This window comes from Lactuca saligna, chromosome 7, assembly GCF_052625555.1.
Source record: "Lactuca saligna cultivar CGN05327 chromosome 7, ASM5262555v1, whole genome shotgun sequence".
In the NCBI taxonomy this organism is placed as follows: Eukaryota; Viridiplantae; Streptophyta; class Magnoliopsida; order Asterales; family Asteraceae; genus Lactuca; species Lactuca saligna.
Window position 1 is genome coordinate 142257913 of NC_136423.1, and position 26113 is coordinate 142284025.

Here is a 26113-nt window from a genome sequence, read left to right on the forward strand (position 1 = left end):
CTTATCAAAAGGATATGGATTCAGATCTAGACTCCTCTAGGCCCTCTTTATTAGAAAGCCTCAAGCTTTATGAAGATTTGGCCATTCTTCATGCCCTAAAACTCTTCCTAAGCTTAATATGGACGATTTTAGCCTCATGAGACCATGCATGCACATAAAGTTAGCAACTTTATGTGGTAACTTCACCCTAGGAAGCCAGATCTAGAGTTTGAAGCCATGAACTCGATTGGAATGAGCTGAATGCGAAATGGCTGAAGGAACTCGATGAGTTGCATAGTCAACTCGATGAGTTGGATGAGGGTTTCCCGCTTTCTGGATTCTGCATGAACTCGACGAGTTAGCAAGGTGACTCGACGAGTTGGTTAGGGTTTCCCCGATATTCTGGATACTGCATAGACTCGACAAGTTACTTGGTAACTTGATGAGTTTACTGGGATTTTCGCAACTTTCTGAGTTCTGAAGGAACTCGACGAGTTGGGTCAACATGGACTGCTGACCTTGATCGTTGACTTTGACTTTAACCAAGGGTTGACCAGTTTGACTTTTGGGGGTATTGTGGTAAATTGGGTATTTATGGAAATGGATCATTGATATTTCAGTTCCGATCGACATTGTGAAGCGAGTTGTCCTCACCATACTAACAGGGTTGAAGGAACTAATGCCGACCCTTTTCAGATTTGTATCCGAGTTTATTGCATATTGATATATTAGTGACCTGTTAGGTTAGTATCCTGGTATATAGGATGATGTTATGCTAGTGACCTGTTAGGTCGGTATCTTGGTATATATGATGATGCTATGATTAGTAATCTGTTAGATCGGACTGACTATTTGTATATGCTAGCATTTGATATTTATGTGTCAATTGTGTGATTGGGGATGGATTGAGGCAGTCTCTGCTTTGTCCTCTAGGCCAACATACCCAGGGCGACTCGGATAGACTGCAGACCCGGTAAGGGTGTACTAGTCAGATCGGAGGCCTGACGAGCGGTCCAGATAGGCTGAAGGCCCGCGTGGCGGTCCAGACATGTCGATGGCTCGGAGAGCGGTCCAGATAGGCTGATGGCTTTGCTAGGCGGTCCAATCAGGCTGATGGCTCAATATGCATGCTGTTTGTTTGCCATAATATGGCTATGTTTGTATGGCGTTGGTATTTTAGGGGAAACCCACTAAGCTTTGGGCTTATAATTTTGGATTTTGTTTCAGGTACTTCGGATAATCGTGGGAAGGCGAAGGTGTGATCGTGCACCTCCTCGCATTTTACGATTTCATTTATGGGATGCTCTGATATGGAACTATTTTGAAAACAATTTTTGTAATAAATAATGGTTTTTGAATGGATGGAAAAGTTTTAAAGTTTCATAATTTTATGGATGTTACACCACTTTGAACATCATAAGACTTTTTAGTAGGGGTGTGCGCGGTGCGGTTTGGTGCGGTTTCGAGTCAAAACCGCAAACCGCACCGCATATGCGGTTTGAATATTTTAGAAACCGCAAACCGCACCACAGATGTTCAAAACCGCGTGATGCGGTGCGGTTTGATGCGGGCGGTTTATGCGGTTTAGTTGCGGTTTGTGCGGTTTGATGAGTTGTTCAACATTATATCTATCAAAAAACCAAAAACTTGATCGGGTTAAAAAAATTGATTGCTTTCATTTTATAAAAACAAATACAATTTTCGAGTTAAATCGTTTTTAATAAATTGTGACTCATGCTACTATAGTTTTGTAAGTACCATTGTTATTGTTTTATATTGCCGTTATAGTTGCTATATTCTTTTAAACATGAGATCTTAATCTAATAGTGATTTAATGTTATGTTATAGATATTTGATTATTGTAAGAAAAATATACACATAATTTCTAAATTGTGATTTGAAGTTATAAAAAAGTAAAGAAAAAAAAGTGTATATATATATATATATATATATATATATATATATATATATATATATATATATATATATATATATATATATATATATATATATATATATATTACATGCGGTGCGGTGCGGTTTGAACCGCAGTTTTATAAATACAAACCGCAAACCACACCGCATAGTGCGGTTTGATAAAATGATGAACCGCAAACCGCACCACGAAATTCTAAACCGCATTATGCGGTGCGGTTTGGTGCGGTGCGGGCGGTTTGTGCGGTTGGTGCGGTTTTTTGCACAGCCCTACTTTTTAGTGGTCAACTTAGACAAGTCAACCACCTAATTTACAATTACCGACCCATCTAAAATTTGTCTTCCTTTAATGAAAACATGTTGCTCTGAACTCACCACTATATCAATAACCTTTGTTAAGCGAAGAGCTAAAAGCTTTGCAATAATCATATATTGGATGCCAACAAACATAATTAGTCCGTAATCTTTAATAAGAAGAGGATTTACCACCTTAGGAGTTAAAGTGATAAATGAAGAGTTGCATCCCGATGAAATAAAATTCAAGTTAAAAACTCCACCACAAATGCATATGTATAATGACTAATCAAATCTAAGTACCTTTTGACAAAAAAAAAACATTTGGTCATGTGGCCTTGTCACTACCACAAACCCAAATTGCATCATGTAGTTCCTCAATCGACGAGATGACATCCAACACTTCTGATTGATTTGGATCCATACTTCTAAATCGATGACTACAAGTACTCAACAGAACCCCCTTAAATAAATTTCAAACTTATTTTTGTAATATTTTAAAAAACTCGGATCAAACCTATTGTTTGTGTGATCCACTTATCATCCATCCGTATTTCTTTAGAAGTCTCGTGTCGCCTCTTATTCTTTATTATTCTATTGAAAAACTTTGTATTATCATCTCATTCCAAGACCCACTTAATTTCACATTGTTTAACCAAATCACTACATTCCATCTTCTCCATTTCATATAACCTATCAAGATTTTTTTCCACTCCATTTCTAGCACATGTGAGCCGAGACCAGCTTCCAAAAGTTTATCAATCTCCATTAGTTTGCTTTCAACCACCCTCTTGTTGGTTTTTGCAACAATATTAATAGAACACTTCCATTCCTTGATTTAAGTTTTAAAAAACTTTAATGTCTTTAAAATAAAATCAGACTTATCGCCTTGAAATTCAGCCCATGAAGTTCGAACAACTTCATCAAACATATCCATTGAGCCAAGAATTAAAAAAAAAAAAAAAAAAAAACATTTTTCAAAATTATAGGGCGACATTCAAAGACCTTTCTATTGAAAGCAAAGCACCATAATCTACAAAAAGTTATCAGTCACAACTCACAAGTCACTAGAATTATATGTAACTCAATTTATCACCATTTCGTGTACTTCTAGAGAAATTAAATCTACCCTTTAGAATCTGTATCAAAGCTATGCATAAGTTGTGTTACCAAGAATTTATTAATAGTATTTATCCAAGTTGAAGCACCCTATGTACTTTAAATATCGTTAGACATATACTATACCAGTTATTACCACCGACTATACTTCAAACTTAATATTTCTCGTATAGTCGTATCGATGAAGACTAGGATTTTGTGCTAAAATTCATGATGAAATAGTGAAAAATAAGAAATATTGAGGGTTGATAGTATATTTTTAGAATCCATCTGCAAACTTCAATGAACTTGTTTTCATCATACATCAATTGATATCGTCAGCCTATTAAAGTCATTTATAGGTATTTTGGCAAAATATATCCACATCACGAACAAGATTTGAAACAAAAATTGTAGGTTCTGTGATGTAAATCGTATGGACCTAAGATGTCCATGTAAATATTTTCAAGTACGGACATTAAAAAAATTACACGCCCGGTGGGACTCGAACCCACAATCGCCTGATTAGAAGTCAGACGCCTTATCCATTAGGCCACGGGCGCTTTTTTGTTTTAGTTTCTCAATTATAATATCACAAACCCATCTTAAATAATAGTCTTATATACTTTCAAAATTCAAGTATAATAACTAAATGAGTAAATTACAAATAATAGTCTATGTGGTTTGATTGAGTTCGCAAGTTTGGTCCAATCTTTGAAATTTTGACACATACCATCTTTATTGTTTTGAGAAATTACAACGATGGTCCTGAGCGATAACCCTGATAGAAATCAGATGGTAAATATCAGTAAAATGACAAATATACGCCTTATCTTTTAGTTTATGATTTTTATTTTAATTTGTAGAACTACAAAGATTGAAAATAAGACTACAAACAAAATAAAATAATAAACCCTAACATAAAAATCCTCCATTCTTCATTTCACACATACTCTTCGTGTCTCCCCTCTCACTCTCACTGTCTCCAGCACTATTGTTGGCGACAACCGTTGACCACCACCTAGGCTACATCACCACCTGCATCTCCTTCGACAACTCCCACTTCATCTCCCATTTATATGCTGCAAATAGTATGGTCTCCCCACCACAATTACCGTCACCTCCACCCACCCCTTCTCATCCGAAAACTTTAATCAACACCAATAAAAGAAACTAAAGTGATCCCCTCCACTTTTCTCCATCGGTTTTTACTCAATCATGACAACAAATTATCAGACTTCTCCTATCAGATTCACAAGCAACAACTTATTCAACCTCTTAAAACCTAAAAAACTGTTAAAAAACATCTCGATCAAACCCAAACTCAACTCGAAATATATGCAAATGAGATGTTGATTTTGTTAACTTTTGTTTGGGTTTATAAAATCCAAAAGTTGGATTTGTAGTTTGTCGATCTTCCTTTTGTTGTTACCATGACCAAGGATTCAGGTGGTTGTTGTGTTGGTTTGATCTAATTGCAGGCGGTGGTTGTGAATCTGGAATGAACTTGGAAAGAAGATGAAGATGTTGGTTGTCATTTTAACGAACCGGAATGCAAGGGGTGGTTGTGGGTTTAAGGAAACCCGGGACGAAGATGAAATATGATATGCATACCACATTCATTTTTTGGGTTTTATTGGCTTTTAAATTTGTGAATTTGGGATGAAAAATTAAGAAAAAGTTTTGTGTTTTTATTTTTATTTTGCATCAGTATATGTGGTTGATTAATTTTGATCCTAGTTTTGATTTTGAAAATATGCTTGAGAAGATGATCAAATCACGGAGCGTTTCTAACGGATTTAGACGGAAGGACCATTTGTGTAATTTTTTGAGACCATAGGGATGTTAGTTATCAACTTTTCAAAGTGTTGCGAATCAGCCCAAACCATAGGGACTAAAACTGTAATTTACTCTACCAAATTATTCTTCAAATTCCATGGTATTTAAATCCATTATAAACATTTTTTTTTTCTAAATATAAGTTTACATTCTAAATACACCAAATGTAGTGGGTTCCGGTGTACGATTATTAGAAGCAGAGATACAAAGCCCTAAAATTTTGCGAGTGTCAGCAGGATCAATAACCCCATCATCCCATAATCTTGCTGTCGAATAATACGCACTGCTTTCCTTATCGTACGCCTCAACAAATTTCGCCTTACTCTTCTCTTCATCCTCCTTTGACCACTGTAAAGTAAAATCACCAAATTACCCCTTTATGATGTGGCTTTTAATAAATTGATCACTTTTTTTTTTTTTTTAAATTAATTAATTAATTATTTACCTGGATTCCCTCCTTTTTCTTCTTGCTTTTTTCTATCTCAGACATCACCCCAGCCGCCTGTTACAATTTAAGATCAGTATACCATTTTGACTATTTTGACTAATTTTCAAATACCCAAAATACCCTTTGACCAAAAGAGCATAGAGCCTACCTGAGCACCACCCATCACACCTATTCTTGCATTCGGCCAGAAGAACATAAAATCCGGACTATATGCCCGCCCACACATTGCATAGTTTCCAGCCCCAAAGCTTCCACCAACAACAATAGTAATCTTGGGTACCTATAAAAAAACACAAGGGTAATTTCGTCATTTTACTCCTGAAAGACTTTTCTCAAGGTTATTTATTGCTTCTTTTAGTTTTAAACTACAACATTTCAAAGAAATTCAAAGAACTTACATAGAACTAACTAACTCAAACCAAATGTCCAAACTCCAAAGGGCATTTTCGGAATATATATAAAAAAAGATGAAAAAGAAACTAACCTTTGCACAAGAAACAGCCATCACCATTTTTGCTCCTGCCTTTGCTATACCATTTGCCTCTGATTTTGATCCAACCTATCACATCACAACAAAATGAGGGCTTCAAATAACAACATACTTTGCTAAATTACCATTTTACCCTTCTCCTCACATACCATGAACCCTGTAATATTTTGAAGGAACACCAATGGAATATTCCGTTGAGAACATAACTCGATAAAATGGGCTCCTTTAAGAGCAGATTCACAAAATAAAACCCCATTATTTCCAATTATACCCACCGGTTGTCCAAGAATTCTACCAAATCCTGTTACAAGTGTCTGCAAAACGCAAAGTTGAATATTAAGAAAAAAAAAATCTTGATGGAAATAGGTTCAGGGGTAAAGTGGTAATTTAGCCCTCACAGTGCCATACAATTGCTTGAATTCGTCAAATTCACTTCCATCAACTATGCGAGCAATAAGTGATCGAATGTCAAATGACTGTTTTAGGTCTGTAGGGGCAATTGATTGAAGCTCTTTCACATCATACAATGGCTCTTTGTAATCAGAAATCATGCCTTGTAAATTACTATTTACCCCTTCATTCCCAGCCATGTGTAAGTTCTTAACAATGTTTCTTCCTATACATAGTGCATGAAGTTCATCTGCCAGTATGAAGGGCAATTTTGTAAAATTAGTATCAATGATAGTAAACCATAACAGCAATGCACTTATTTGTATTTGTCAACGAAAGCAATATGCAACATGAAACATGTGAAAATTTTATAAGTTATATAAAGCTGTTATGGGTAAAAAATGTAAATACATTAATATTATGGGTAAAAAATATAAATAGTTTACCTTGAGCAAGATAATCTGAAACACCTGATACCTTGCAATGCACATCTGCACCTCCAAGATCTTCAGAAGATACTTCTTCACCAGTAGCAGCCTAAAAAAACTAGACTTTTTAGATAAATATATAAAAACCAAACATAAATTATAAAATATAACACAAGAATAACATATATATCATCTAAAATTACCTTTACTAATGGTGGGCCAGCTAAGAAAATGGTGCCATTTCCTTTAACCATGACACTTTCATCAGCCATGGCAGGTATGTAGGCCCCACCTGCTGTGCAAGAGCCTAATACAAGGGCAATTTGGGGAATACCTTCTGAAGACATGAGGGCTTGGTTGTAAAATACTCTACCGAAATTATCTTTATCAGGGAAAACATCAGCTTGTTTTGGAAGAAAAGCACCACCACTGTCAACAAGATATATACATGGTAATCTGCATTTAGCAGCAATCTCTTGAGCTCTGAGATGTTTCTTGACTGTAATGGGGTAGTACGTGCCTCCTTTGACTGTTGCATCATTTGCAATGAACATACAGAGTTTTCCATGTATTGGTCCTATTCCAGTTATGATGCCTCCAGATGGAAGACATTCTTCATATAATTCGTGGCCTGCAAGCTTGAATTGAATGTAAAAGAAATGAACAGATGAAGAAGAAGAAACAACATTGGCAAGAGATTGTTGCTTATCATATGATTCCAGTGAAATGATTTGAAAGTTCTGTTTTCAGATCTTTCTTATCACGAAATTAGATCAAAGAATTTAGAGAAACTCCTCTTGTGGATAGCAATGTTTGATCCTAAATTGTAAAAGTAAGTTTCTAACCTGGGAAAGCTCAAGAAACGAAGAAGAAGAATCCAGTAACCGATCGATTCTCTCCCTTGGAAGCAGCTTGTTCCTACTTTTATGCCTCTTTATAGCTGCTGCTCCTCCACCTTGGGTAACCTTTTTACATAAGGAATACAAAATCGTTAAAAATTCACTTCATAACACTCGCATGGAGTGCAGTCCGAATTTCTACATCTACAATCCAAATCGATATCTCAAATCTCGTATGCCAAGATGCAATCGCGTTAACAAATTATCGCTAATTCAAATACATTCATTGCAAGCATTTAAATTCACGAGTACTAAAATTTTGCTAAAGGCAGCCAGTCGCATCGTTCACATCCTCAATTTACTAGAAAATTACACAGCTAAATTTACATCCAGAAGTAGAGAAAACAAACCTGATTGATACGAGAGTGAAGTTGAGAAATGACAGATTCCATTTCCTTCGAGTTTCGAATAAATGAATCGGAAGTCCGGTCGATACCATCGGGAAGGACATTGTGTCCTTGCAGCTGGGTGCCGTAATCGCGATTGCTTGAATACATCATCTGGGTGGAGCTGATTGATGAACGCCATCGATATGGAGATGATACTGAGCTGGATTTTGCACTTCTTACTAAGAACCCTAACATTTTAGCTTTACTGTATTTCTGGTGTATAAGGAGTGAAGACGATGATATATAAAGCAAGCAAAATGGAAGATGAAGTATGCGTCGTGTTTAGTTGGCTTTGCTTTCTGCTTGTCTGTAATTCATATCCCGTTATCGATACGCATACATTTCAAAATTGATATCACAATGAACAAGGACTATAAAACAAATTATTTATTATTATTATTATAAATTATAGATTATAGATGTAGAAGTTAATTGCCATGAATAGAAGGTGCCTATAATAAGAAAAAAGGTCAACTTTTACATGCTAACATTATATGCGGAAAATGGTACAAAACTAAAATCAAGTTTAATAAATCAATTTAGACGGTTTTTTATCGGTTTTATTATGTTGGTTTGATCTTATTTTGAGTAGAAACCATATCCTTCAATCCAGTTTACAACATAGTATAAAATCGGTTGTTATGGAACTGCTATCGTTCTTAGTTCATGTTAGAATTTTGTTTTAAGATATGTCAAATAATTTATAAAATATGATCAACCAGCAAAATATTTAAAATGGTTATAAAATATAACAATATATTGTTTTAAAGTAAATTGTTCGTTTAAATTGGAAATAATTGATTAATTAAGATAATAAAAATATTAACATATAGACTTGATGCACCAGAAATTCATTGTGAATATTTTGAAATTCAATTTGATCTATTCAAAAATTGTTGTCTCGATTCTTTAATTGAGTGCCTCAATAGGTAAAGTTATTGTTCAACTCCGGTTAGAGATATATGTGGATTTAAAAGTAATTTAGTAGTATAACAAATTTGTCGTTCCAAAAAAATTATTTGTTTGATTACTAATTTATGTCATTTAATATGTATTAAATTAGAAGTCTTCACGGACGGTTCGATTCAGATGGTAATAAAATTGTGAACCGTAAGCATAAGACGAGTATGTCATACCCCCGAACCAGACGGCGGAAACGTCCGAGGGCTCGTGTGACTATCAATTGAAATATAATCACAATGAATATACATGAAACATAACACAATCATCACCAAACATTACATAGTACAACTAGTGTTGTTGACATCAAGTATATTGTTTTACAGTACACATTCCAAAACATAAATTGTATGAAGATTAACACATCATAATAAAATTTCCAAAATACTCTTGACGATTCTTCAGCTTAACGATTACCTAATAATACAAGTTATTTTGAAAATAGTCGATATATATAACGTTGGTGAGTTCATAAGCATGTTTGACTAAAAGGTTTTGTAATGTTTGTATAACCCATAAAATATGATATTTTCTGTAAATTGTATGAAAATGATGTAATGATCAAGTATAAATGTATGTGTGATTTCCATTGTAAAAACATGTATAAGTAAGCAATTCAAAAAATTTCATGATTTGTATCTGTTGTAAGTAGAAGGTAATGAATAATAGTATTTCCCCAGAAAATCTATTTTCTGATTTATAAAAGTGTCATAGTCCTCGTATTACAACATGAATTGTTTTCATATGATCATGATTTAAGCACTTTGATTCCCGTATTGTATCGATGGTAATGGATCTCTACGTGAGTCGTTATAACCAAGCATAATAATGACTAATTCGTCTGTCTTGGCATTTTTCCAAACATCGGTTTTGATCAAGATTTTATCACCCTAGACTGACCTTGCCTAACTGTAGCGAACAACTCAGGTGTGAGGGAGTCACCTCCGTATAGATCTATACACAAACTCTCGCTCTCCCTCCAGGAGACTCTGATTATAACTACATATTACGGCCAAATACTTAATGGTGTCAATTGATAGTTCTCACTACATCCCAATGATTTGTCACATGAATATGTTTACTATTAACGTAGTTTGATTTACTAACACCTAATGATACTTGAATGTGAAAGACACGACCCAACAAACGTGAACAAGGACATTTGTGGCCCGTTAGACACGTAAGTTATTTTTGGGCTTGATGGCATGCAAACAGACACGTTGAAGCCCATTAAGCATACAATGAATCTCTCCTAGCAAAATTAACATGTGAATGGGCCACTAAGGCCCAATAATATGTAAAAATTAATTTAGACCCATTGAGCATGTCATTGGGTCACTAAGGCCCAATAAGCATGTATTACAAGTATCAGGCCATTCGTACCATTATTCCATTTTTGTATGTTTGATGTGGTATAGTGCTTCTAAACGAAGCATTAATTCGGGATGTTATAAAATATCCAATGTTTGATTTTTAATAATATATATATATATATATATATATATATATATATATATATATATATAGGGATGTTATTCGGGTCGGAACCGAACCGAACCGAACCGAATAAAGCAAATCGTATGAACCGAAAACCGAACCAAATAAGCAATACGGGTTCGGTTCGGTTCGGGTATTATTCGGTTCGGTTCGGTTCCGGCCCGAATAACCCAAATAACATATGCAATATGATTAAGGAGTCGAATAATCCGAATAACCCGGATATTTTGTAGTCGAATAACCCGAATAACCTGAATATTTTGTATTACTTTTGAAGCTTATGATTTCATAAGTATATAACCTGAATAACATGTACAAAATGATTTTGTAGTCGAATAACCTGAATATTTTGCATTAATTTTGTAGCTTATGATTTCATAACAAATCTTTTAAAGAAAGAAATTAAACACTAAATATTAAACATCCAAAACACCCAAAAATCTATCTATAAGTATATAACCCGAATAACCCAAATAACATGTACAAGATGATTAAGGAGTCGAATAACCCGAATAAATATTGTATTTTTTATGACTTTTGTAGCTTATGATTTCATAACAAACTTTTTAAAGAAACAAATTAAACACTAAATCGACTCACGCAAGGTCGCAACGGAAAAAAGACTCTTCATATTCGGTTCGGTTTTTTGGACCAAATAACCCCTTATTCGGGTAACCTGGACCGAATAACCCGAAAACCGAATAAGCCTTATATAGATACCCGAAAACCGAATCGAATTGCTTATTCGGGTCTAATTCGGTTCGGTTCTCGGTTCGGTTCGGGTTTTCGGCCCATTTTCTCATCCCTATATATATATATATATATATATATATATATATATATATATATATATATATATATATATATATATATATATATATATATATATATATATACCATTTTTAAATCCCTTATGTTATAAAAATTTATATTTTTGGTCCAGTTGTTCAATAATTGACATAATTGACCCAAAATACTTATTTGACTATTTCAGCCAATTTTTCACCGAAACTTTCATTTTTAGCTCTTATTTGAATAAAATGACATTTATATTCCTTTTTGGTGAAAATAATATTTTTGGCCCATAGACCATCAAACTTTGCATTTTGGCCCATTTATGAATTTGTTTTAAAATTTTAGCCCAAAATATGTTTATTGACATTTCCAGCCCTTATTTTATAAAAGTTTACATTTTCGGCCCATTTTCCAAAAACTTTACATTTTCGGCCCAAATTAGAAAATTTTACATTTTTGGCCTTTATTTTAATTTATTTCCTGTTGTTGGCTCATGTTTTGATGATATAACATTTTAACCCCTAAAAACTCTAAATTTTCACATTTTGGGCCCAAAACCCCTAAGGCCTAAATTTAAGCCCATTTTGCCAAAAAATTTCATCTTTGGTCCTTTAAAAAGTTAATTATCATAAAAACAAAATTTTTAAGTAATATGGCCTCTTTGATCTTTATAAAACCGAAGTGGTCACTTTTTGCCCAAACTTTTCTTTATTTGACAAGGTGATCCTTATACATGATTTTTGTTTTGTTTTTCACATCATAAGCTTATAATACATTTTTATCTTTGTAGTATGATGACTAGTATGTCTTAGTTCATTAATCTCACCCATTTTGGTTAAAGTTTTTGAGATTTGTAGAGTTTTACCACATATTCACAACATAAACTAAGAAAATCACACATAACATGTAAATACACATAGATCAACACATAATACTTGTATTCTCTCTCTCTCTCTCTCTCTCTCTCTCTCTCCCCCCCCCCAAAAAAAAAAAAACATTTAAAAACCGAAAACAAGGGGGTATGAACTCACCTTTGTTGTTTCGGTTTTGAAGAAGAAATGGAGAGATTTTTGGTCCTAGCTAGCTTCTTCAAGAACTTTGGGACTTAGATGGCTCTAAGATGCATGATTCACAAAATGGTATGAGTTAGGAGGAGATTTTTAAAGAAATCAAGAAGCTAAACCATAGATCTAAGCAAAAACTTACCAAGGATGGTGATAGTGGTGAAGAATCCTGTAACAGCCCGAAATCCAGGTGAAGAAGGAGCCATTGTTGGAGCTAGAAGTTGAATACCAAGTGTAGATCCGAGTTATACAGTGGTTGGAGATCCTTTCTGAGGTAAAAAGCTCAAAGCTTTCCTTGTTCTTCATAAGTTTTGCTTGTTGGACCATTTTTAGGGTTTTTGGTTCAAAGTTGGAGACTTTATGTGCAAAGAGTCTCCATAAGCTTAGATATGACCTTTTCTAGTGTATAATGTGTTGAGGAGTCATAAAAATCTAGTCTTGGATGTGGATCTTGTGTCATGCATGAGTTATAGTCTCGTTATGGAAAGAGGAAAGGTGTTTTGAGCACAAAGTGACCTTTACAGCCATGCAAAGGCTTAAAGGTTTCAACTTTATGTATTAAGTCATATTAGAAGAGTCGGATCTGAAGTTTGGATGCAAGTCTTAACCAATTAAGACCTGAATGTGTTGGATAAAGAAACTGGGCATTACGTTGGGCGTAATCCCAGTACGCGCCACGTAGGGGGTCGCGTACCCCGTTTCTAGAGTGCAAGAGTACGCCCCGTGTACAGGAGCTGGTACGCCCCACGTACTGCTTGATGTTAACTTTTGTTGACTTTTAGGGTTTTAGTCAACATGTGGATTTTGGGTCACGGAGGGGTAAAATGGTCTTTTACCCTTCCGTGGAATTTTAGAAAGGAATATAGCATAGTCTTAAGAGTCGTTAATGATTTGGAATAATTACTTGATGTGATTAGGCGAGGCTAGGTCGTTGTTGCGAGATTCCGAGATATCGAGCACGCTAGACACTAGACATCATACGAGGTGAGTCTTCTCACTATATTGTACCTGGAAGGGTACCTATGTGTGACCGGAAGGTCTGGTATGCTATAAGATATATGCATTGTATGTTATTAGTTGCCTGTTTTGTATGCATTATGTTTTTATGCTTGATATGGGCCGGAAGGCATTATGTTATGGGCCGGAAGGCATTATGATGTACACCGGAAGGTCATGGAGTTATGGACCGGAAGGTCGACACGGGTAGGACCGGAAGGTTTACCGGGTTGGGACAGAAGTCCCTTGAGACACATGGACCGGAAGGTCATGGCCTGGAAGGGCGTGTGTGTGTAAGTGGTATATTGGGGAACTCACTAAGCATTTATGCTTACAGTTGTTGTGTTATGTGTTTCAGATACTAGCGAGGACCGTGGGAAGGCGCCGACATGACTCGTACACACACCCGCAGGCAGATTTGGATATAGTTGATCTTGGGATTTGACATGTTTTGTATTATGACTACGTAACATTGGATTTTTATGGTTGTTTTGAATGAAATTATGTTTTAAAGAAATGAATTTTTTTTTTGAAAAATTACGTTGTTACAAGTTGGTATCAGATCCTTGGTTTGAGGGACTCGGATGCACCTTTGGGCGTATCTGAACTCAAACTGAGGATTTGATAAATTTTCAACAATAAAAACTAAATTTCTAAAAGAGCTAGGAGTTTTGAAACAAACAGAGCAGATCAGTGTGTACGGTCAGCCAGCACCCGAATGGTGAATCCCCAGAATACCCTTACATTATGTGTTATGAGATATGCTATGTTCTGTTATGCATGTTAGAGTAGGCTAGGTATTTATATTAGGACTAGAGTGGCCTGATTTATGATGCTTTAGCCTAGGACAATCCTTCTGCTATGAGATGCCTTGAGAGCGAGTAGGTAGCCAATGCATAGCGAGAGTAGAGTACTTGCGATCCGAGATCCAACGAGGAGGAATTGGGGTGAATGTTGATACGGTGTGGTCAGGAGTATAGGGCCCGTACTACTGAAGACACCGGATCAGTGAGTAGCCCAAGTAAGAATCCTTTGGGTATTGGAGGACGAGTAGGGCTGCGTTATCGAGTGAGAGTATGCTTGATCAAGTCTCTGATATTTTTATGTTGTATTTCAGAGGTATCATGGTTGGGACACGACGCACACCTGAGAGCAGTGGGTCAGTGACGAGGAGATCTGTCGATTGATTCATGAGGAGGTGGCTGCTGCCATCCGGGATAAGATTCTAGAGATGTTTGGGGACATCAAGACCACACTGATTGAGATCTTTGATGAGCGGTATGCAGCGGTGACTGAGGCTGCAGCTGCTGCAGCTATTGCTGTTACCAGACCTCAGGGAGGTGACTCGTTGTTGTTTCGGGAGTTCAGCAACACAAAGCCACTAGAGTTCGATGGGACGCAGGACCCGATTGCGGCGATGAGGTGGATCTCTAACATTGAGGGATGTTTCTATACGTGTTCTTGTCCAGAACACTTGAGGGCGCGGTTCGCTTTGAACCAGCTTCGCTTGGGAGTGAAGGATTGGTGGAAGTTCGTAACGGCGAGCTTCACTCTGGCAGAGATTTCTAAGGTGACCTGGGAGAGGTTCACCGCTATGTTCAGGGACAAGTATTTTCCCCCGGTGGAGAGGGAACGATTGGTTCAGGAGTTCTTGACCCTCAAGAAGGGTAATGATTCGGTTACTGTGGTTACCCGGAAGTTTCATGAGAGGGCGTTGTTCTGCCCTGAGCAGGTGTCTACTGAGCAGGCACGGATGAGCTGGTATTTGGGCATTTTTAGGAGGGACATTCGAGAGTTCGTTTCGAGCTCGACGTACCGTACATTTGCTAGCCTTCAGGCAAATGCCCGGAAGCGGGAGATCGAGTTGGAGACTCGGGCCAGGGAGGAGACCGAGTCTCAGAGGATGAATCGGAAACCAAATCAGTCTCAGCCGGCAGTCAAGCGGGCCAAGCCCGCTGATTTGAGGACTGGAGGCCAGAAGGGCCGCACTTGCGGGAAGTGTGGCAAGGGTCATGAGGGAGCTTGTCGATCGGGTGCTTGCTACAAATGTGGCAAGGAGGGGAATATCGCTAAGGATTGCCCCAAGGGATTTATGGTTTTCTTTCATTGCAACCAGACTGGCCATCGAAAGGCCAAGTGTCCACAGTTGCATAAGGGGTCAGCGCAAGGATCTGCACCTGCTGCTAGGGTTACTAAGGTTCGATCAGTGAAGGCCGAGGCTCCGAAGGCTCGTGGGAGAGTTTTCCAGTTGACAGCGGAGGAGGTCCGTGCAGCACCCGACGTTGTGGTCGGTATGTATTCTTCTCTCCATTTATTTAAGTCTGAGATATTATGCTTATATTATGTTATGCGTAGGTACTTTTCTTCTGAATTTTGTACCTGCCTTAGTGTTATTTGACTCGGGAGCGAGTCGATTTTTTGTGTCCTTAGCCTTCAGTCGTCATATAAGTATTTGTCGAGAGGCCTTGAGTCGACCTCTGCGAGTTTCTATAGCTAATGAGCGAGCAGTGTATGCCACGGATATGATTCGAGGATGTATCCTTGAGATCTTCAGTGTGGAATTCCCGATAGATCTAGTCCCGATTGCGATGGGGGATGTGTGTATTATAGTGGGCATGGATTGGTTGAGCCGATTTGGAGCTGTTATAGACTGCGAGTGTCAGTTAGTGATGATACAAGACCCTAGTGGGGGAGTACTTATGGTGTACGGTGAGGGTACCCATCCTGAGTTAGCATTTTGTTCGGATGCTAGGGCGAGACAGAGTTTACAGCAGGGCTGCAGAGGGTTTGTGGCCTATGTGATGGAGACACGAGTGGCCGCTAGGAGGTCAAGTTCGATCGATGAGGTCTCAATTGTGTGGGAGTTCCCTGACGTTTTCCCCGAGGAGTTTCCGGGTGTGCCTCCCGAGAGACAGGTGGAGTTTCGTATTGACCTGGTGCCAGGGGTGGCACCTTTTCGCCTTGCATCATCCGAGATGCAGGAGTTATCCTCGCAACTTCAGGAGCTGTTAGGAAAAGGGTTTATTAGACCGAGTAGCTCACCTTGGGGAGCGCCGATCCTTTTTGTCAAGAAGAAGGATGGTTCACACCGGATGTGTATTGATTACCTGGAGTTGAACAAGCTAACGGTCAAGAACCGTTATCCGTTACCGAGGATCGATGATTTGTTCGATCAGTTGCAGGGAGCGTCTTGGTTCTCCAAGATAGACTTGAGGTCGGGTTATCATCAAATGAGGGTTCGGGATGAAGATATCCATAAGATAACGTTTATAACTCGTTATGGGCATTACGAGTTTGTGGTGATGCCTTTTGGGCTCACCAATGCACCAGCCACATTCATGGATCTCATGAACAGGGTGTGCAGGCCGATGTTGGATCGATCGGTGATTGTTTTCATCGATGATATTGGTATATTCGAAATCCACAGAGCAGCATGAGGAGCATTTGAGGGAAATCCTCAGAGAGGCTTTACGTCAAATTCTCCAAGTGTGATTTTTGGTTACGGGAGGTCTAGTTCCTAGGGCATCTTGTTAACCAGCAGGGGATATTGGTCGATCCGGCCAAGATTGAGGCTGTGATGAGTTGGGAAGTGCCGTGGTCACGTACTGAGATCAGGAGTTTCTTAGGATTGGCAAGCTATTATTGGATATTTATCAGGGATTTCTCCAAGATCATCATGCCACTCACCAAGTTGACCCGGAAGGGTGTTGCATTTTCTTGGGGTCCGGAGCAGCAGACCTCGTTCGAGACACTTCGCCAAAGATTATGCGAAGCCCCGGTGTTAGCCCTTCCGAAAGGGATGGAGGATTTCATGGTATATTGTGATGCATCGATATCCGGGTTGGGAGCGGTGCTTATGCAGAGCGGGCATGTGATAGCATATGCACCGAGGCAGCTTAAGCCTCATGAGTCGAGGTATCCCACTCATGATCTGGAATTGGGGGTTGTAGTGTTCGCCCTCAAGATCTGGCGTCACTATTTGTATGGGGTTCTATGTACGATATACACGAACCACAAGAGCTTGAAGTATTTGATGGATCAGCCCAACCTGAATATGCGCCAGAGGAGATGGTTGGATGTAGTAAAGGATTATGATTGTGAGATCATGTACCACACGGGCAAGGCTAATGTGGTAGCCGATGCCCTGAGCCGTAGGGCAGAGGGCGCCCCGATTCGAGATATTTGCATGAGATTAACAATGATAACTCCGGTATGGGACACCATTCGAGGGGCCCAAGCGAAAGCCGTGAGACTGAAGAACCGCAAGAGAGAGCGAGTGATCGGGCAGGTATCGGAGTTTGTTACCGATATTCGAGGACTTATGACCTTCCAGGGTCGGGTTTGGGTACCGTTTGTGGGCGGGACGCGTACTATCTTGATGGAGGAGGCGCATAGATCGAAGTTCTCGATCCACCCCGGGGCCACTAAGATGTATTTGGACTTGAAGAAAGAGTATTGGTAGCCCTGTATAAAAAGGGATGTTGCATGGTTCGTAGAGAGGTGCTTGACCTGTCGCAAGGTTAAGGCCGAGCACCAGCGCCTGCATGGTAAGTTACAGTCGTTAGAGATTCCCGAGTGGAAGTGGGAACAGATTACCATGGATTTTATCACCAAATTGTCGAGGACTGCTAGGGGTGTCGATGCGATTTGGGTGATCGTGGACAGCTTGACGACGAGCGCTCACTTTCTTGCTATCTGTGAAAGCTCTTCTGCTGAGAGGTTGGCAGAGTTGTACGTGAAGGAGGTGGTATCACGGCATGGAGTTCCGATCTCGATTGTTTCAGATCGAGATGTGCGTTTTACTTCCAGATTTTGGAAGAAGTTTCAAGAGGAGTTAGGTACGAGGCTGCATTTCAGTACCACATACCACCCACAGACGGACAGACAGAGTAAGCGGACAATTCAGACGCTTGAGGACATGCTCCGGGCATGTGTACTGGATTTTGGCAGGAGTTAGGACACATATTTTCCGTTAGCTGAGTTTTCCTATAACAACAACCATCACTTGAGCATTGGTATACCACCTTTTGAGCTGTTGTATGGAAGGAGGTGTCATACCCCCATTTGCTGGGGCCAGGTAGGGTAGCGTGTTATGGATAGTTGTGACAATCGTCAATCTTGAGTCAAGTCGAGTCATCAAGTAAAACCGGTCAACTCGATTAAACCTTGTGTATTAGGGTTTGTGTTATGTTCATACTGTATAACTTGCTATATTAATGGGAAAACTTCACTTGGGAAAAATCTTGTGTTAAAATTTCCTGAGCCTTAGAGCAAATCGATGAACTAAACTGATAAAAAAAAACCATGTTGCATACTCATCGGGAATGTGTAAGATCCTTAAACAAGGCTTAACAGTGTTTGCGGACCTTACTTTGCGAAGCCGGACACTCACAAATGCCACACTTGAAACCTCTCTCAACCGTCTTCACTCTATCTCTCTCTATGACAAATCTCTCCCAAACCTCTCCAAGTATGTGAAATCTCTCTCAAATATCTCTCTGTATGAGAAATCTCTCCAAGAATGTCAAATTTCTCCCAAATCTCTCCAAGTATGTGAAATCTCTCCCAAATCTCTCCAAGTATGTGAAATCTCTCTCAAATATCTCTCTGTATGAGAAATCTCTCCAAGAATGTCAAATCTCTCCCAAATCTCTCCAAGTATGTGAAATCTCTCCCAAATCTCTCCAAGTATGTGAAATCTCTCTCAAATATCTCTCTGTATGAGAAATCTCTCCAAGAATGTCAAATCTCTCCCAAATCTCTCTCAAAAGTTCCCGTAACTTTTTAGAATCATTCGGGTCATTCCGACCCTTAACCGGGTCAAAAACGGCTTAAAGCGGGGCGAAAACGAGAAAAATAGGCTTTAGGAACCGAAACCAAGAAGAGAGGCCTCTTAGGATCAGAACCGAGCCTCTGTTGGCTGAGGCATGCGAGACCGAGCCTCGATCTCTGCTCCTCTCGGTCTCTGCTCCTTCTCTCCTCTCTGTTCTCTTCTCTTCTCTCGGTCTCTGTCGCCTTCTCTCGGTCGCTTCTCACTCTCTGTCTCTACTCGGTCTCTCGGTCTCTGTCTTCTCGCCTCTCTGTCTCTTCTCTTCTCTTCTCTCGGTCTCTGTCCTCTCGCCTCTCAGCTCCTTCTCTCCTCTCTGTCTACTCGCGCCTCTCTGTTCCCTCTTCTCCCCTCTCGGTTCCTACTCTCTCTCTTCTCCCCTCTCGGTTTCTACCCTCTCTTCTCTCGGTTTCAGCATCAGAAGGCCGAACCTCGGCCAGATTTCGGAATTTTGCCACTTTTAGCCCCTTTTTGATATTTTTAACATTTTAAGCTCGTTTTTCGTGATTTTAAAGCGGGATTTTCTCCAGAAATTATATTTTAACATAATAAACCCTAAATATTCATAATTTAAACATATTTTGATGAAAATCATTATCTAAATAATAAAGATCTAATGGGGGATTTATTTAAGGTGGAGTGTTGACTTTGCCTTAACTTATGACACAAGCAACCACCCCACACCCACTCTATGACCAGCCATACCTCCCCACCTTACCTAGGTCACTTCAATGTCCCTTGCACTCAAATTACACTCATTCTCACGTTTTTAGAGCTGGAACAAACATCATCTCTCCTCATTTTCTCTCATTTGCTCTCATTTCACCAAGTATCAAACACCACTTTTCTCTCAAACTTTTTCTACATAAATTTCGAGATTCAAGGCTGATTTTCAAGTGTTCTTCCACTCTTGGTAAGTAAAAATTTATCCTCCTTATGATTATTTCACTTCATTCTACTCAAATCATTGATTGCTTACGCAAACTCCATAACTATAATGTTAGATTCTCGAAAATCTTCAAGGCATCTCCAAGTGTTCTTGAATTAAACACTTCCATTCTTCAACAATCATCTACTGAAATCACTTAAGGTGAGTTCATACCCCTACATTTTCATGTTTTCTCAAGTTTTCAGGGGGGAATACAAGTTAAAACACCAAGAACATAACTAAAATTTTCTAACAGCCTTCATCAGATAATTTCAACTCCATTCACGGATTGTTTTGGGCATCTTAAACATTTTTGTTTTTAAAACTGTACAAGGTGCAAATAGTTCAAGTTCTTAGCTTTAAAATGGCTACTTGAACATCTCCATAAAATGTTTCTACAATTTATGGTGATTTTTACAAAACTGCCTATCATTTCAAACAACAATCCGGACCAGTCTGTGATTTTGGACTTATTCACCCAAGTTGTAGGTCATTAAAAATCGTGATAAAAATTATGAGTAAACTAGACACATTTTATGAACTCTCAGAATTTACGGATCTAGTTTTCGACTTTGTATGAATTTTCCATGATTTTTCCAAAACAGGGAAAAATGGCTAAAGTTAGCCAACAGCATGTAAATATCATAACACTTTGTATTATGTTGAGCAAAGTGTATAATCATAAGTTCTAATTATTGAATGCGTTTCCTTGTTAGTTTGTCATCATGAACTGAAACTAAGTAATTCATAATAAATATTAATCATTCATTTTAGAACACGTATATTAAACTATAAAGGTATAGTTTGACAAATTCATAACACTAATACATTTTCATAAAAGAGTTCATACATATTACATACATTTTAGATAAACTATAATAGGTATAGTTTATGATACATCACTCAACACACTCGTACAAAAAGGGTGCATTCATACAAGAAAGATTTATATTCACACACATTTCACGTAAACTTGTTAACCTATATTGTGAGACTCTCTCTCCCCGTACGTCCGAGTGCGGGATATAATTCCTGGTAGTTATAATCAGAATCTCCTTGAGGGAGAACGTGATACTTGTATATAGATCTATATTGGGTTTGACACCCCACACCTTGCTGCTAGCTACAGTGGGACCTGCAGGTCTACGGGTGACAAATGTCATTTCATTTTCGCGACGCCTGAGAAACATTGTGGCAGGTTCACATAGTCACAGTATGATTATAGCGACTCACCTAGGGAGATAACAATTCATAAAGTTTACGGGATTTCATAAAACTGAAGTAGGTTTATAGGTTGATTTAAAATTTACTTTCCATATCATTTCAAACTCACGACATTTCTACTAAGTAAGGATGATTTCTTATACATTTTGGTCTTTGGTTATAAGGCTACATTATACGGATTTCAAGGAAAATATCGGATTTTTCTGAAACAAACGCGACATTTACATGTGAAAGACTTCTACTAAGTTTTATAATAAAAGCTTATGAACTCACCAACCTTTGTGTTGACACTTTTCAAACAACTTGTATTCTCAAGAAATCACTAAACAGGTAATCAAGTGCTTTTGAGGATGGGACGTTAAGGCGTCAAACTTTTCATATTTTGTTAGCATATTGTAATTGATTTTGAAACATGTAATTCATACAAGTGACGTAACTTTTTCATATATATATATATATATATATATATATATATATATATATATATATATATATATATATATATATATATATGTTGGTTGTGTTTGCTTAAATTACTATTGAAATTGTGGTTATGATACTATACATGAAGTCCTCCACCCCCGGACGTTTCCGCCATCCTTGGTTTGGGGGTGTGACAATAGTACAGAGATAGTGCTTCAGACGACATAGCAGATACAACAGGTCAGACAGAGGTTGTTGACCGCTCAGAGTCGCCAGAAAAGTTATGCAGATAGGCGACGATCCGAACTCGAGTTCCAGGTTGGTGATTTCGTGCTCCTATAGGTATCTCCTTGGAAAGTAGTGATCCGATTCAGGAAAAGGGGCAAGCTGGGACCCCGGTACATTGGGTCGTTTAGGGTGATCGCGAGGGTGGGCAAGGTAGCGTATCGCTTGGAGCTACCTGTGGAGTTGGACCAGATTCATGATACCTTCCACGTGTCACAGCTGAGGAAGTGTATTGCCGATGAGTCGGCAGTGGTACCATTAGAGGATATCCAGGTGGACGCAAGTCTGAATTATGCTGAGAAGCTGATCGCAATCTTGGATCGGAGGATCAAGGTTCTGAGGAACAAGGAAGTGCCCCTGGTTCCGGTCCAGTGGCAACATCGGAGAGGGTCTGAGCTGACTTGGGAGTCAGAGTCGGAGATGCGGGAGCAACATCCGGAGTTGTTCGCAGCATGAGACTTCGAGGGCGAAGTCTGGTTCTAGTGGGGGAGAATTGTAACAGCCCGAAATCAGGGTGAAGAATGAGAAGAAGGAGCCATTGTTGGAGCTAGAAGTTGAAGAACAAGTGTAGATCCGAGTTCTACAATGGTAAAAAAGCTCAAAGCTTTCCCTGTTCTTCATAAGTTTTGCTTGTTGGACCATTTTTAGGGTTTTTGGTTCAAAGTTGGAGACTTTATGTGCAAAGAGTCTCCATAAGCTTAGATCTGACCTTTTCTAGTGTATAATGTGTTGAGGAGTCATAAAAATCTAGTCTAGGATGTGGATCTTGTGTCATGCATGAGTTATAGTCTCATTATGAAAAGATGAAAGGTGTTTTGAGCACAAAGTGACCTTTACAACCATGCAAAGGCTTAAAGGTTTCAACTTTATGGATTAAGTCATATTAGAGGAGTCAGATCTGAAGTTTGGATGAAAGTCTTAACCGATTAAGACCTGAATGTGTTGGATAAAGAAACTGGGCATTACGTTGGGCGTAATCCCAGTACGCACCGCGTAGGGGGTCGCGTACCCCGTTTCTCGAGTGCAAGAGTACGCCCCGCGTACTGCTTGCTGTTGACTTTTAGGGTTTTCGTCAACATGTGGATTTTGGGTCAGGGAGGGGTAAAATGGTCTTTTACCCATCTGTGGAATTTTAGGAAGGAAGATAGCATAGCCTTGAGAGCCATTAATGATTTGGAATAATTACTTGATGTGATTAGGCGAGGCTAGGTCGTTGTTGCGAGATTCCGAGATATCGAGCACGCTAGACACTAGACATCATACGAGGTGAGTCTTCTCACTATATTGTACCTGGAAGGGTACCTATGTGTGACCGGAAGGTCTGGTATGCTATAAGATATATGCATTGTATGTTATTAGTTGCCTGTTTTGTATGCGTTATGTATGCTATGCTTGATATGGGCCGGAAGGCATTATGTTATGGGCCGAAAGGCATTATGATGTAGACAGGAAGATCAGGGAGTTATGGATCGGAAGGTCGACATGGGTAGGACCAGAAGGTTTACCGGGTTGGGACGGAAGTCCCCTGAGACACATGGACCGGAAGGTCATGACCTGGAAAGGTGTGTGTGTGTGTGTAAGTGCTATATTGGGGAACTCACTAAGCATTTGTGCTTACAGTTGTTGTGTTATGTGTTTTAGGTACTAGCGAGGACCATGGGAAGGCGCTGACATGACTCGTACACACACCCGCAGGCGGATTTGGATATAGTTGATCTTGGGATTTGACATGTTTTGTATTATGACTATGTAACATTGGATTTTTATGGTTGTTTTGAATGAAATTATGTTTTAAAGAAATGATTTTTTTTTTTTTGAAAAATTATGTTGTTACAAATCCTCTTGAAAGCACCCTTAATCTCGAAATTTTGATGGGAAAAGGAGGAGTTTTAAAGAGTATTTTTGAAGTATTTTGAAATGAGAGAATGGAGGTGGGGTGGTGGTTGCCTCGGCCGAGTATAAGAAGAGATGGGAGAGAGGAGGTTTTCCTAGATATTTGGTGAGTAATAGTCCTCCTAGGAACATGGTGGGTTTGTGCATGGATACCCCCATGCACTAATGAGGTGTCAAGAGCTAAAATTTTCTTCCTTTTTTTGTTTAAATATTTTATGGGCCGAGAATGGGCTAGGAGGGAAAGAGGATGAATAAATTTAGGCTTTCAATTGGCTTGTTCGAATTTATGAAGCCCCAAAAATAAATTTTCAGCCCATTGGGCCCTTAGGAAGGTTCACGGCCCAATGTGGTATAAAGGAATAGGTTTATGGCCCATTAGGGCTAATTAATTCATTTATGGCCCAATAAGGCCATTAGGGTTAGAATGAATCATTCTAGGCCCAAATGGTCCAAAATGTTATAGATTTATGAATTGGGTCCGTTTAGAATCCAAATAGGGTTTCTAAGCCAATAGTAGTCGAATTGAATGCTTATTGGTCCGTTAGGCCCAATAAGGAAATCCTAATCCATATAGAACTTGAACCGAGATTTTTAGGATTTTCAACTCCCAATTTACTTTCAGAATTATTTTGCATAGAGTTTTGAATTTTAATTGTTAATCTTGAAAACTAGGGTTAATTTCATGTTAGAACTACAAGTATCATCATGGATGATATTTACATGATCGTAGAACTTCCTGGCTAAATTGCCAGTTGTGACATTATCCCCCCGTTAGAGGGAACTTCATCCCAAAATTCTTTTGAAAACTAGGATTAGGAATGAGAGAATAAATGAGGGTGCTTTTGCTTCATTTGGTCTTCATGTTTCCATGTGAATTTTGGTCCACGCTTAGCGTTCCATCAAACATTCACAATCAGAATGCGACTTTGTTTCGTACGCTTCACTTTCCTATCCATAATCTCGACCGGTTCTTCGACGAACAGAAGATTCTCGTTTATCTCGATCTCCTCCAAAGGAACGACAAGCGTTTCATCTGATAGACACTTTTTAAGGTTCGAGACGTGCAACACGGGGTGTACATTGCTGAGCTTGGCAGGTAGATGCAGCTTGTAAGCCACTAGAACAATATGGGCAAGAACCTTGAACGGTCCGATATATCGCGGGTTCAGTTTTTCTTGCTTCCCAAAGTAGATCATTCCTTTCCATAGAGAGACCTTCAATAACACTCGATCCCCAACTTGAAATTCTAATGGCTTTCATCGCTTATACACATAGCTCTTTTGTCGGTCCCGCGATGCTTGAAGTCGAGCTTTGATTTGGATTATCTTTTCAGTCGTTTCATGGATGATTTCTGGTCCTGCGATAGCACTGGCTGGCGGTTGCCCTTTTTCTAGTTGGGTGTCACCCACCTCAGCCCAACATAGAGGCGATCTGCATTTATGACCATAAAGGGCTTCGAAAGGGGAAAACTTGATGCTCATATGATAACTGTTATTGTATGAGAATTCAATCAAAGGCAAGTGGGTATCCCATGACTTGCTGAAATCAACTACACATGCTCAGAGCATTTCTTCGAGTGTTTGGATGGTTCGCTCATTTTGACTACCTGTCTGTGGGTGGTAGGCAGTGCTCATATCTAACTATGTTCCCATTGCCTTCTGAAGTGACTATCAAAATCTTGAAGTAAATCTGTTATCCCGATCCGAGATAATAGATACTGGTCTAAAAGGACAAGCTTACTGGTCTAAACTACATGGACTAGATGCGTAATTTGAAGATGACATTGTGGTATAACAACAAAAAGTATGTTCTCAACACTAATGTTCCAAAATTTGACAAAGAAATTGTTACTCCTAAGGAATTGGTTGGATACAACCAACATGTTGATGACACCACTAAGGTTGCTTTCATTATGATTGAAACCATGGCACTGACCTTAAAAATTCCTATGAGGACTACTCACCTTATTGAATGAACTTAGCTCTTGCTTAAATGCTCCACATGAAAGAATGGGAATATGTGTGTGCTCATG

At 38.8% G+C, this 26113-nt stretch overlaps 1 protein-coding gene and 1 non-coding gene across 3 annotated transcripts; both read right to left on the reverse strand.

Moving 5' to 3' along the window:
- Positions 1–3796: 3796 nt before the first annotated feature.
- On the reverse strand, positions 3797–3869 carry TRNAR-UCU (transfer RNA arginine (anticodon UCU)). The gene has a single exon. It is a non-coding gene; the product is annotated as a tRNA-Arg (tRNA).
- A 1325-nt stretch (positions 3870–5194) lies between these two features.
- MCCB (3-methylcrotonyl-CoA carboxylase) lies at positions 5195–8535 on the reverse strand. Of its 2 annotated transcripts, XM_078964988.1 has the most exons (10): positions 8151–8535; positions 7747–7866; positions 7105–7539; positions 6920–7010; positions 6482–6723; positions 6233–6397; positions 6078–6152; positions 5742–5873; positions 5591–5647; positions 5195–5493 (listed from the first exon to the last, which is right to left on the reverse strand). In XM_078964988.1, the coding sequence occupies exons 1-10, from the start codon at positions 8382–8384 to the stop codon at positions 5290–5292; spliced, it is 1755 nt and encodes a 584-aa protein (XP_078821114.1). In that variant the 5' UTR covers positions 8385–8535; the 3' UTR covers positions 5195–5289. The 2 variants fall into 2 exon arrangements, with proteins under 2 accessions (XP_078821114.1, XP_078821115.1); XM_078964989.1 differs by lacking the exon at positions 8151–8535 and having other exon boundaries at positions 7105–7532; positions 7747–7860.
- Between the last annotated feature and the right edge of the window lie 17578 nt (positions 8536–26113).

Coding starts and splice junctions, on each gene's coding strand:
- MCCB (XM_078964988.1), bottom strand. CDS start 8,384: ATGTTAGGGTTCTTAGTAAGAAGTGCAAAATCCAGCTCAGTATCATCT. Junction 7,540..7,746: donor CGTTTCTTGAGCTTTCCCAG/GTTAGAAACTTA, acceptor ATTCAATTCAAG/CTTGCAGGCCACGAATTATA. Junction 6,724..6,919: donor TTCAGATTATCTTGCTCAAG/GTAAACTATTTA, acceptor TCATACTGGCAG/ATGAACTTCATGCACTATGT.